The following is a 13,247-nucleotide window of genomic DNA, read 5'->3' as shown; positions in this document are numbered from 1 at the left end:
CCACACAATTTCAAGGCATATTTTTTGTGGATTATTTAACATGTAAATGTACTTTTAAAACACCTTTTCAACCATATTCATTTCATACCAAACGCTTTTTATAGCCTAAAGTGCCCAATCCAAGGTACAGTATCCCTTAAATGCCTCCAAGATGAACTAAACAAATATTGGATTATTAATTTTAGGATAAAATTTTCTGAGAAGTGACTTGAGTCTGGAGTTTAAACTAGATTTTAAAAGTGTTATCCTGAGTCATCTGCCTCAACTCGACACTCCATTGTGCCTTAACCTTCTCGAGGCTCAGTCAAGCAAATCTTCCCTTCCTAGAAAAAATCACCCACAGGGAGGAACAATCACAGTGACGCGGCCACTTCCAGGAAAAGAAAATTCCCCAGCTCAGTAGACGCTGGTGGCAAGTTGTAATCAACTGTGTTATCGAGGCAGCACATCTACATGTATGACCCCCCCCCTCCCCCCTTATTCCTAGAGGTGCTGTTACAGATTTCGCTTCAGTGCACAGCGGAGGTATTCGGTAGGCTGAGAAGGGATTACGCATTGCGGCGTGTCTCATCATAGCTGTGTTTGTATTCAAATGTAACTGATCTTGTTAGACCCAAATGGTTGGTCGTCTTACAAGAACGGAAAGTGATATTCAAATTGCTTAATTTATGCTGTACCGATGTGGACGCCAGAATTGCAGATTGTATTTTGATGTGTAAATCATGCACATCGCTTTTCAGCTGGTCCCTATTTCATGGCTCTGCTTACCTTAAGCAAATAATCGGCGATTATGGAATTCTGCACTTTCGTCAAGTGTATTTCATTGGGTACTGGAAATGTGTTGCTTTTCGAGTGCATACTCAACACTACTAGGCATTCTTTGCTTACACAGCTAGTGCAGAAATTTAGTGCTTGCACAGTAAGCGGAGAATGATGATTGTAAGCGAAAAATTCGGACCCAATTTCATTATAAGCCTGTAAGCAAAGAAATTGCTAAGCACAGAAAAGTATTAGAAACAGGTTACCGCCAAAATTACATCACGTTTAAATTGTCGTGACTGATGCCCCACTCAATATTGGCTTAACAATATAAAAACTTGTCCTAGGCAGTTTTTTCTGCAAAACAGCTTTTAAAAATCAGGCCCAGCTGATTTCTTCGTTTTGGGTGTTATCAAAATTTAGTGTTTTTGGTGTTTGAAAGTTGAAAAACGGAAGTCGTGCTGATCTTGGATTTTGGAAATGTCTGATAATTTGACAAGTCATAATAATTGTTCACACAATATCAACCTCTAACCTTAAAGGTACCCATTTATACCACTGGGTTAAGAGAAGCAATTAGAGTAATAGCATCTTGCTCAAGGACACAAGTGTCATGACCGGGATTTGAACCCACACTCCAATTAAACCACCAGAGCTTGAATATGATGCTCTAAACCACTCGGCCTTGACGCGCTAATTACAGTGTAGTCTATTAATACAATGCTGCCACGGTTGGATGGATTCCACTGAAAGTGCCTATTCTTCAACACTGCACTGTAGCCAAGATGGCCGACAGACCTAGCCATAGCCAAAGTTGTTAGGCCGTGTCTGAATTAGCGGCTACAGCTACGGCTAGATTTCCGCGTCATCATGCGTTGAAGTATATAGTACTTCCTTAGCAACACACTTAGCAACAGCCGTAGCCATAGCCTTCAATTCGGATACGACCTTAGAGTCGACCACCCACCTAATCAATATTAAAATAAGTCTGGACGGGAAATTAGTCTGACCTCTTTTTGGTATAATGAGAATATATCATCATTAATTGCTAATGCACATCAGGACCCAGACAAAGATGGTGCCGGGATGATTGGGTTCTATTGATGAATATCGGCACATTTTCTCTCTTCTTTTGTTGTAGTTATGGATCCTTAATTTTGCAATTCCATTAAGAAATGCTCTGTTGCAATGAAATGAATTCATGTCATACATGTACACTGATGCTTTGTCTTTTTGAAAGGGCAAGGGCACCAAGGCGTTTACTTGTACAGGGTACATCTATAAGGAAATTGTAAATATCTATTGGAACATGTCAAGGGGGCATCAAGGCACCAGGAACACCGGAGGAAATTGTCCCAGGCCTGTTTACATATAAGTTGTTTTTCCTTTCTTGAAAATAAGAAAGAATCTAGATTGGTTTTAAACTGTACAAGGCCAGAAAAACAAAACCTCAAATTTTACACAAAACCGCAGGCAGATGGCCAGTAGTTTTATTGTCGGGCAAGTAAACTTATGACTTGACAAGTCCACTTGTATTGTGTATGATTGACCGCTGTGAAATGTCTTGAATGGAAACAAATTATATTCAATAGTTGACCTTGACTCTGGAATATACTTTTCAATTATATTGAGTATTGAATAGGCCTGGGCGAATTATTCGAATATCCGGTTAATGGCGAATAGGTTTTCCTATCCGTAACCGCGAATGCCTTTTTTTTCTTAACCGGATATCCGCATAGGGCGCGAATACCTATTTACAAACCGGATAATTCTGTAATTACAACCGAGTAACCGGATATTCTTTAACATCCAAATATCCGCGGACGTCGGGCGACAACTGATATGAATGTTTTGTCTGAATCCTTATGAAACTTCTATTAAGACAGCATAAAACAGCATATATTAAGTATTTAACTATGCTCACCTCCGTGAAGAGTTAAAACAATGACATTTCTGACGTAATTTGTTCAAAGATTACAAAAGTTTTCCTTCACGTAGAGTCAATCACGATCAAAAGAAAAAGCAAATCGCCATCTTTAAATTAGATGCGGTCATTTTTATGAATGAACCGAGTGACACTGTCTAAAACTAATATCAATCCGCCCAAAAGATCTCATTCACAAACGAACAGCGCCCTCTAGCGGCAAAAAAAATTATATTTTTTTTTAAACAGCGCCCTCTAGCGGCGAAAAAAACTATTCGAATATCCGGTTAATTTCGGATAGTTGGCCAGCGGTATCCGAATAACAAAATTTCACTATTCGCCCAGCACTAGTATTGAAACATACTTTTGGTCGAGTTGGTCTAAAAAAAGCGTTTGTAACCATTTTTTATAAAATGCATGGTTGGAAAGATGTTGTAAAAGTAGAGCAATGATCTACACAAATATGCCACGAAATTGCGTGGTTTTCCTTTTACCTCGTCGACTAACAGGGTTCGGCCACTTATGGGAGTCAAATGTTTGACTCCTGTAAATGGCCAACTGTGTTTGTTTGCAAAGTAAAAGGAAAACGCTTTTCATAGACCAACTCGTCCAATCTAAGGCAACGTGTTCCTTTAATACCCAAAATACAAATGAGATCAATCTTCTTTTTCAAGTCTTTCTTTGTGCGTAATTGCTTTCAAGTCTTTCTTTGTGCGTAATTGCTCAAATAAAATAAAAACAACTTAAGCATGTTAAACTGTGTCTCTGTGTAAACATTTTGAGCTACAAGCCTTGCGGTTTGTGGATTTTTGTCCCACATTCGAGCCCTGCTCTTCCATTGTATCTGGTGTATTGTACATTTACATGTACACACGTTTGTAAATGCCGTAGACCGAGGACACCCCTTTGTTCTCTCATTGTTTGGACTTAGACTTTTAGCGATGTCCCCAATGGTTTTGTGCACATAGCATAGCATTTGGACCGTCCCCGGTATGTCATTTTCTCGGATCCCTTTTGTTATAGTCCTCGGTTTGAGTGCGTAGACATGTACATGTATACACATGTGTGAACGCTCACCTACTTTCATGGACATTAAAGATGGATTTGAATGGAGAAACCTTTAAGGTTAATGGATTATAAATACGATGGCGTCAGAGAAAATGATTTCCAAGGAAGGTCGTTAATGGGTAAAATATCTGTCAGAATGTCTGACGGGACCTGAAATGATAAACTGTAATGGGAGAAATCATTAATTAATGAATGCGCTCAGATTATTGCACATACATGTAATTACTGCTGTGGCTGCGTTTGTGGTGAATTGCAAATTTGACTAATTGTGTCTTTCCTCCTCACCATTTGGAAGCCAGCAATTTTGCTAAATTAAAAGTAAATTAATTCAGCAGATGTTAATGATGAAGTATCAATACTGGAATATGTACTCTATCTTTAGTTATTGACCTTTAAAGGTAAGGTCATCGTTTTGTAATGACCTCTAGAATACTTTTTTGTGTGGGTGTATAATTTCTGTTCGGAAAGCTTGTTTTAAGAATAGCAATGGTGGTAAGCAGACTGCAGAATCAATTTGTCTGAATTGCCCGCGTTGAGGAGAATTTAATCAAACATTTGAATCTGTGAATTTGAGTCACGCATAAATCGTTTTTTGAGGTTTGGTGCCTGTTCGCGAATGCTACGTCTAGAGATTTGGTTGGTACCCGCTGTTATCGACTATATGATTGAGAAAATAGAATTAGCTCTTTTAAAGCCATTATACACTTTCGGTAAACAGTATTGTCCAAGGCCCACTATTAATGTGTATCACAACTTATATATAAAATAACAAACTTGTGAAAATTTAGGCTCATTCGGTCATCAGGGTCGGGAGAAAATAACGGGAAAACCCACTCTTGTTTCCGCACGTTTCGTCTTGTCATGACATGTGTTTAAAATAAATCCGTATTTCTCGCTATCGAGAATTGATGTTGTTTTAATGTTTTTTTCAAAAAGTAAAGCATTTCATGGAACAATATTTCAAGAGAAGTCTTTCACCATTACCTTCTGTAAACCCTGTGAATTATTTGTAAATCTATGAACTTTTTGTTTGTTTCTGTACCGAAAGTGTATTATTGGCTTTAAACAACTTACCAACCAAATGGACCGATGGTATAAATGCAAAAAATAGTTTAAAATGGCCTGACGTTTGACCCTAGACGAGTCTTTCTCGAAGCCTTCGAGAAAGACTCTGCTAGGGTCAAACGTCAGGCCAATAACCTTTTTTTTTTGCAACTAAATGATTGGACGGATTCAACATTTGTGGTGTCATAATACTGTGACAGTTTTTGCTTTTATCTCAACAAGTTGACAATAGACACTAAATTATACAAACATACAGAAGTGTTTACAATTGTTTAAGATGACAGCATTCCAGGCGAAATTATATTACAAGACGTTGGTTCTCGTAATATCCAGATTGAAAGATAATTTATTTTGCTCATTTATTTTCCCTTCATCCTATTGATCTGCCATCTTTTAAGAGGAATATTAAATCCTAACCTTCAGCTCCACTGAATTACCTCATTTCTATGTTTTCTTCCTTGTAGCCCTTAAAGGCAGGAACACTATTGGTAATTGTCAAAGACTAGCCTTCATAGTTGGTGTATCTCAACATATGCATAAAATAACTAACCTGTGAAAATTTGAGCTCAATCGGTCATCGAAGTTGCGAGATAATAATGAAAGAAAAATAATTCCTTGTAACACGAAGTTGTGTGTGTTTAGATGGTTGATTTCGAGACCTCAAGTTCTAAATGTGAGGTCTGGAAATCAAATTCGTGGAAAATTACTTCTTTCTCGAAAACTACGTCACTTCAGAGGGAGCCGTTTCTCACAATGTTTTATACCATCAACCTCTCCCCATTACTCGTCACCAAGAAAGGTTTTATGCCAATAAATATTTTGAGTATTTACCAATAGTGTCCACTGCCTTTAAAGAGGAATATCAAATCCTACCTTCAGCTACACTGAGTTACTACATTTCTATGTTTTCTTCCTTGTAGCCCTTAACCTAAAGTGGCTTTTAGCCTTGTTTTGGATGAACTTGCATACAAAATTAAAAAAAATAAAAAAAAATACTGTAACTTCATTTTTCTTATAATATCAATTGTTTGTGTCCTTCTCTTCCTCAATGCAGTCTCCTGAGAGGCTACAACAAGTCACAAATGAACAGACCCAGGCATGCCAGGAGGCACTCGAAAACTCCCCAAGCAAAGAAATCTTCACCGAATGCAGGACGTAAGTTACTCCCCAAGCGTCACTCTTTGTGCAGAGCTGTCGACTCTGCCGAAAGTTCTCTGAAATTCAAGCAATTTTTCCTTTAATGGTGTTTGAAGCTTCGCATGGTGTGGAAAATAAGAGTAACTATAAACATAAATATGAATAGTAAACTTGCGGGTACAACCATGAGTAAAGTGGCGCTGAAAAGAGCTGGTTTTTGTTGTTTCTGTTCGGAAAGTGTCCAATGGCTTTAAATCAAGTGGACAACATTGGTACTTGTCTACCCAACATTTATACATGAAATAACAGACCTGTAAAAGTTTAAGCTTAATCGGTCACAGGAGTCACATGGTAAGAGTGGGGGAAAAACCTTTACTATTTCTCTGTTTTTAAATATTGAAAACATCCAAACGTGTAGGGTAGATGTATTTCTGTAGATTCACAGGGGTGGATTTCACAAAGGTAGTCCTAACTTAGGACTAGTCCTAGGCAATGCTAAGAGATAGGACTGGTCCTAAGATAGGACCAGTAACTCATCCTATCTTAGGACCAGTCCTATCTCTTAGCATTCTCTTAGCATTGCCTAGGACTAGTCCTAAGTTAGTACTACCTTTGTGAAATCCATCCCTGGGCCTGTAATCCTCCTGAATTGTAACATATATGTTTATTTATGAGGTTCTGGGTCTAGAGTAAGGATGAACCCAGGCCAGCAAGCAAGGTTTTAGCCAGGCTTTGGTAAAATAGTCTTAAAATTTGCTGGACATTCAAAGACTGGGTGTCCAAATCATTCAGTTGCAATGACCTCTAATGCAGGGTGTCCAAATTTAAAGCAGGCTGTCGAAAGACAAACAGACACGCCTCTGGTTAACATTTTGCTAGCATTTCAAGCCATTTTGAGGAATTTTCACTTTTGGTACTTCATCCTTGAAGCTCGAGTCAGAAGCCACAACTATGATTAAGGAACATTTATTTTTTACAAAGATCAGGATCCAATCGTTTCTATGCTTACTTAAAAGAAATATTTCGCCTTTGAGAAAGACTCTGCTAACTACCGAAAAACTTAAAGGAACATGTTGCCTTGGATCGGTCGAGTTGGTCTTTGAAAAGCGTTTGTAACCGTTTGTTATAAAATGCATATGGTTAGAAAGATGTTGTAAAAGTAGAATACAGTGATCCACACAAACATGCCTCTAAATTGCACGGTTTTCCTTTTACCTCGTCGACTAACACGGTCGGCCATTTAAGGGAGTCAAATTTTTGCACAGTAAGAGGAAAACCACGCTATTTTGAGGCATGTTTGTGTGGATCATTGTATTCTACTTTTAAAACATCTTTCCAACCATAATATGCATTGTATAACAAACGGTTACAAACTCTTTTTATAGACCAACTCGTCCGATCCAAGGCAACGTGTTCCTTTAACTACATTATCTTTTGCCAAAAATAATTGTTATTTTATTTTTATTTACAGAGGGGTGAGAGAATACCTTAAGGGGGAGCCCTTCACAGAATTCCAAAACAGTATGTTCTTTGATCGGTTATTACAGTGGAAATGGTTAGAAAGGTAAGCAATAATATTAATTTTTATTCATTTTTGTTGTTTCATTGTTTTTGTTTTAAAGGGTCCATGTACTTTTTCTAACACAAAAAACAAAACACAATATCCACAGATTTGCATTAAACTTCACTTACACAGTTTGAAGATGATGATAGTAGAAAGCTTCCCTTAAAATGTTATATACATGTACTGAGGTGCTGTAGTTTTTGAGCAATGAGTAAAACAATGTCACGTTTTAGCACGTAAAAGCGTATTAACCACTTATGGTATGCTCTGGTATAATACCATAAATGGTTAACTTGTTTGACTCATTTCTCAAAAACTACAGCACCTCAGTAAGTAATGTTTGAAGGGAAGCGTTCTACTATCATTATCTTCAAGCCGTGTAAGTTTAGTGTAAATCTGTGGACATTTTGAAAAAGTACCTGAATCCTTCAATGTAAATCTGTGCAGGACCTGCGCCGGTAGTTGCCTCCATCCCTATGGTCTGGCCCTTTACACAGAGTCCATCGAGGCCATAGATGGATTACACTAAGCTTCATCAACCGTCATATTTGATGTTTAAACAAGGCAAAAGTGTGTGCGCGCTACTTTGTGAACTAACATGGTCGGCCATTTATGGGAGTCAAAAATTTGACTCCCATAAATGGCCGACCGTGTTTGTCGAAGAGGTAAAAGGAAAACCAGGCAGTTTCGAGGCATATTTGTGTGGATCATTGTATTCATTCTACTTTTAAAAACCTCTTTCTAACATGCATTTTATAACAAACGGTTCCAAACGCTTTTCAAAGACCAACTCGACCGATCCAAGGCAACATGTTCCTTTAAGTTATCGGTAGTTAACTTTGGGATTCCGTTCTGCCCACTAGAGAATGTGAATGTAGATTGACATACAAAGTGTATTGTACCAGTAGATGTCACATTGGAGTTAAAGGAGTGAATGTGATTTATGTGACTGCCTAGTCAATGTAAAATGATTTACGCATGTCGAAACCTACGTCATTACAACGCTTCGATGTCATAGCTTTGTGGCTCAATGGTCGTTATAAAAAATGCTTGAAATACCGAAAGAAATGTACTACTTTTACTGGGTAACTTGGATATCGTTCTGTCATAAGACAGAAATATTTGTAACTGATTTATGGGAGGGTGTATTGTATTCATCAGTCAGGCTGCGTGTGGTGTGTTTGTTTGTTTGTTTGTTTGTTTGCTTATTTGTTAGTTTATTTAAAAAAAAAATGTGTAATAATTTCTTTTTAAATATATTAAATTTAATAGATTTTTATTAAATTTAAATAAATAAATCAAGCCATAATAATAACAATAAGTCAGGAAAATGCAGAATCAAAATCTGAAGATTTTTAATTATTTTTTTGGGTAAAGTGATCACAGAACTCTTCTTGTTTTTTTTCAAGGGTTCCAAAATACTAGTCTGGCCCTCTCCCCCATGTTGCATACAACAATATGTAGGCGAGAGGGGAAACACAACTTGAATTTCCAGGGGTGGAAGACGAGCTGTGGAGTCTGATCTCAACCTCATTCTGGTTATAAATATTTGATGCAAAAATGATAACCTTGTACTCATAAACACATTGCTCTCGCCGCACAAATTTAAGACTATTTTTATGATGGCCATTGTCACTGATTTAGACGGCACAGGCTGGTGACCTTTTCCACCTGAATAATTTCTTTTTAAATGATTCGTTGGAGAGACATTGGTCTTCTGCTGGCATTGCTGGTATATGATTAAGTATACTGCACAAACAAAATAAATATGTGCATATTAAGATGTAAAAATAACACCATAGGTAAATACAGGGAATAGTTGAATTAAAGATTACAATTATGATAACTTTTCTACTACCAATGAGTTTTTTTCTCATTATGTCGTTGTGCTAACAGAAATAGTGCAAGTCTTTTGTTGCGTGATGAGATATATTATTTTAGGCTAGCTCCCTTTATCTTTTGTCTCTTATCTTATAGCATTTTTATCTTTTTTTTCGCATGATTTTTTTTTTTTTGTCCATTATAGTATTTGTTCTCCTCCTGTTAAGCAGAGAAATGGGAGAAAAATTAAGAAAACAAATTAGGAGAAAATTTCTGCTGTATTATGAGCTGGTTTCTAAAAACCTTGTCTTAAATTGTTAAAGGGACACTTTGTCTTGGGATATTGGGTCGACGAGGCACATGGGCAATTTTTTGCGAGAGCGATGTGTTTACGAGTACGAGGTTATAATTTTGCCTGAAATATAATTAGAATGAGGTTGAGATCAGACTCCATAGCTCATCTTCCACCCCTGGAAATTTGAGTTGTGTATCACCCCACTTACCTACATATTGTTGTTTGGAACATGGGGAGAGAGCCAGACTTATACTTGCATTCATGAGTGTTTTAATGTTTGTATAGACCAATCGCACCAGGCGCGCAAGTGTTGAGCACCGCGCGCCATTTGCTGCGGTGTCTTCAATGCCTAGATTGTGCACAAAAAGTCACTGCAGTTGGTAATTTTCAATTTTGTTTCGTTGGATTGGTCTATACTGATTGTGGCAACATTAAATCTAGCAAATATCAAGACTTGTCAAACCATTTCACAAACTTAAAAACATCCCCCGTTGGGATTTTACCAAGTACACCTCATTTATTGGGACAAGGACAAATTTTGTTACTCGCCCTGTGGACTAGTGAAGAAGAGATTTGACTCGCCTGCTGCTGTTTTCACTCGTATTTGGCGACCAGGCAACCATTATTTTTGAATCCTGTCAAGAGATGTAGCAAAAGCCTTTAAATTAACGGCTTTGACTTTGAAAGTGGTCAGCACACAAAGCTTGTGGTTTGGTGCAGTTTTTAAGAACAAAAAATGTTTTCTATACTCTGTGACCTTATGGTACTTGCCCTAAAATTTTATCAATTGAGTATTAAGTGTTTTGAAGATGTGTTTTTCAACATTGCGGTAAACATTTCAGTTATTTGAAAAAAAAAGAAATCAAACATGAAGTGTGGAAGTGGGAGTATGAATGTCAACATTGATGAAAATAAAACAAAGTTGTGAACGGCCTGGCTTGAACCCTTAAAGGGGCAGTATACAAATTCAAATTCAAATTCAATTCACTTTATTATCCACGATGGGAAATTCATACTTAAGGATATCCTGCTTTCAATATTTAAAGGACAGTCGTCTGAGAATATCCTGTTTTTCATTAAAGGGGCAGTGCTCATTCGAGTTATTACTTAAATAAAAATACATACACAGAGGACTTCTTAAGTGGATTTTTAAAGGGGCACCCAAACTACGGGATTTGGGGTCCTGCTATTGGTGTTTTATTATTCATTTTTTTTCTAAAGAATTCCCTTGTGGGGTCCAGGTTGAACAAATAATTCCCTTGTGGGTTCATTGTTCCAAAAAGACACAACAAGGGCGCTCCAGTAAGCTCAAAAAGATGTGGATATGGTGAATGCAAAATTGTTTTAGGTTTTCATACTATACCGCTTAAATAATTAATAGTACGTTAAGGACCGCAAAGTTCTGAATAAATCCTGGCCAGTGCTTCACACAGGCAATGGAGCCTCTGGTCATTGCCTTGGTGCCCCTTGAATGTAACAATTTAGTAAACGAGGTGCCCTTTACCAATGACAAAATACCTTGGTGCCCTTTCCCCTTTCAAGAGACGAAGTATCACCAGGACGGCAAGTCATTAATCAACAATGTTTCTTTATTGGATCGGAGGGATGTGATGTCAGCTAATCATTTCCCCTCTTTTTTACTTGAATTCTGCAACGTTTTTCCGTTGATAAAGTGCACACAGCAGCCTTCGTAATTACGCACCATTGTCATGTTCTGCGTAAAAAGACGATCCCGCAATTAGGGCCTGGACCTTCTGCTTGAACCAGGAAATATTCCCTTTCCTGGTGACAAGGGTTTGTGTTTGGCACCACATCATCCGTTGTTGTCCGACCTTCATCATGACTCTGTAATAAATAGGCATGAATCAACATTAAACTGTTCCTGAATAAGTGGAAGTTCTATGCATCTGCTCTTCAGTTGCCCAGTTGTAGATATTTGGCCTGCCACAAAAAAAATGTATGTGTAGTTCCGAACAACCCTGAAATGTTGTCTGGTACCCTTTTCCTATGATGTGATGTCTTCTTTGCCGATGGTGTATGCCGCCTTTAACAACAACACCCCCCCCCCCCCCAATCAGTCCTGGGTGAGAGTAGATTTTTTACGGGGGTGGGCATTTTGTAAATATTGGCTCTTCCGATGGTATTTAGGATTCCAAGCGTATATATCATGGCCCAAATAGAATTCTGTTATGGCTGATCCATTTAGAGACAATTTGTGTCGGTCCTTTAGATGTTAAGGAATGATGATACTAGTCAATAACAACAACATCAACAACAACCAAAGCCAATAAACGGAAAGATGAGGGTAGAAAACAAGATAATTTCCATGTTATGGTTTTTTTTTCTTTTTATCTCATACTGTATACCATTATTAAAGGTTTGTTGTTGTCAAAACAAATCTGATAACCTTTTTAACAGATCTGCGAAATACATCTTCATGTGTCTATGTTACATTACATCTCATATAATTCTACATATGTACATGTATGTGTAGATTCTCCGCCCGACGTTTACACAAACGAGAGAACTTAAAGGGAAGGTATAACGTTTGGCAATAACTCTTAAAATTACTGGCAACAAAGATATTTGGTAAAAAGCCTACACCGGCGTTCGCTATCATAAAGGCTGAGTCACACTGCAGCGATAACGATCACGGCACAAGGAGAACGCATTCTATTGGTTAAATTGCTCCACGCAGAATACGTGCACGCTCATTAAACCAATAAAATGTGTTCTCTTTGCTTTGTGATTCTTATTGTTTTCAGTATCGCTGCAGTGTGACTAGGCCTTGAAAGGGTGGCTGCAGAGGTTTTTTTTTTTTTTTAGTTTAAACGATTAAACTTGACTTTTTAAACCTGAAATATGTTTTTATTTTTTTAATTTAATGCGCAAGTATTTTAAAAGTGGTTTTCAAGAGATTAGGGGAACCCACCCCGCCCCTAAAAGGGAGCCTTCATGTGACGTCATGTCGGGAACCCGAGCCGTCGGGTCCCCTGGCTGTGTGCATATAGAGACATGTGCATTGTGTGGCCTGGTACCTAGGCGCGTGTAGTTAGGAACCAGACTCTTTTTGCCGACGATATGTTTGAATTCCCAACTTGACTAGTGCTTGGCGAATAGTGAAATTTTGTTATTCGGATACCGCTGGCCAACTATCCGAAATTAACCGGATATTCGAATAGGTTTTTTTTTATTAAAATATATATATTTTCGCTAGAGGGCGCTGTTCGTTTGTGAATGAGATCTTCTGGGCGGATTGATACTAGTTTTAGACAGTGTCACTCGGTTCATTCATAAAAATGACCGGATCTAATTATTTAAAGATGGCGATTTGCTTTTTCTTTTGATCGTGGATGACTCTACATGAAGGAAAACAAATTACATCAGAAATGTCATTGTTTTAACTCTTCACGGAGGTGAGCATAGTTAAATACATAATTTATGTTGTTTTATGCTATCTTAATAGAAGTTTCATTAGGATTCAGACAAAACATTCATGTCAGTTGTCACCCGACGTCCGCGGATATTCGGATATTAAAGAATATCCGGTTACTTGGTTGTAATTACAGAACTATCCGGTTTATAAATAGCTATTCGCGCCCTATGCGGATATC

At 37.8% G+C, this 13,247-nt stretch overlaps 1 protein-coding gene across 2 annotated transcripts in view; it reads left to right on the top strand.

Moving 5' to 3' along the window:
* The window catches only part of LOC139940574 (G protein-coupled receptor kinase 5-like), a 100,096-nt gene that overhangs the window by 55,724 nt on the left and 31,125 nt on the right, over nt 1-13,247 (top strand). For both annotated transcript variants that reach the window (XM_071936895.1, XM_071936896.1), the window contains exons 5-6: nt 5,871-5,971; nt 7,425-7,517. In XM_071936895.1, the coding sequence (XP_071792996.1) occupies nt 5,871-5,971; nt 7,425-7,517 (194 nt within the window). The remainder of the gene's footprint in view (nt 1-5,870; nt 5,972-7,424; nt 7,518-13,247) is intronic.

This window comes from Asterias amurensis, chromosome 8 (genome assembly GCF_032118995.1).
Source record: "Asterias amurensis chromosome 8, ASM3211899v1".
Taxonomy (NCBI): domain Eukaryota; kingdom Metazoa; phylum Echinodermata; class Asteroidea; order Forcipulatida; family Asteriidae; genus Asterias; species Asterias amurensis.
This window is presented reverse-complemented; position numbering and strand designations above follow the sequence as displayed.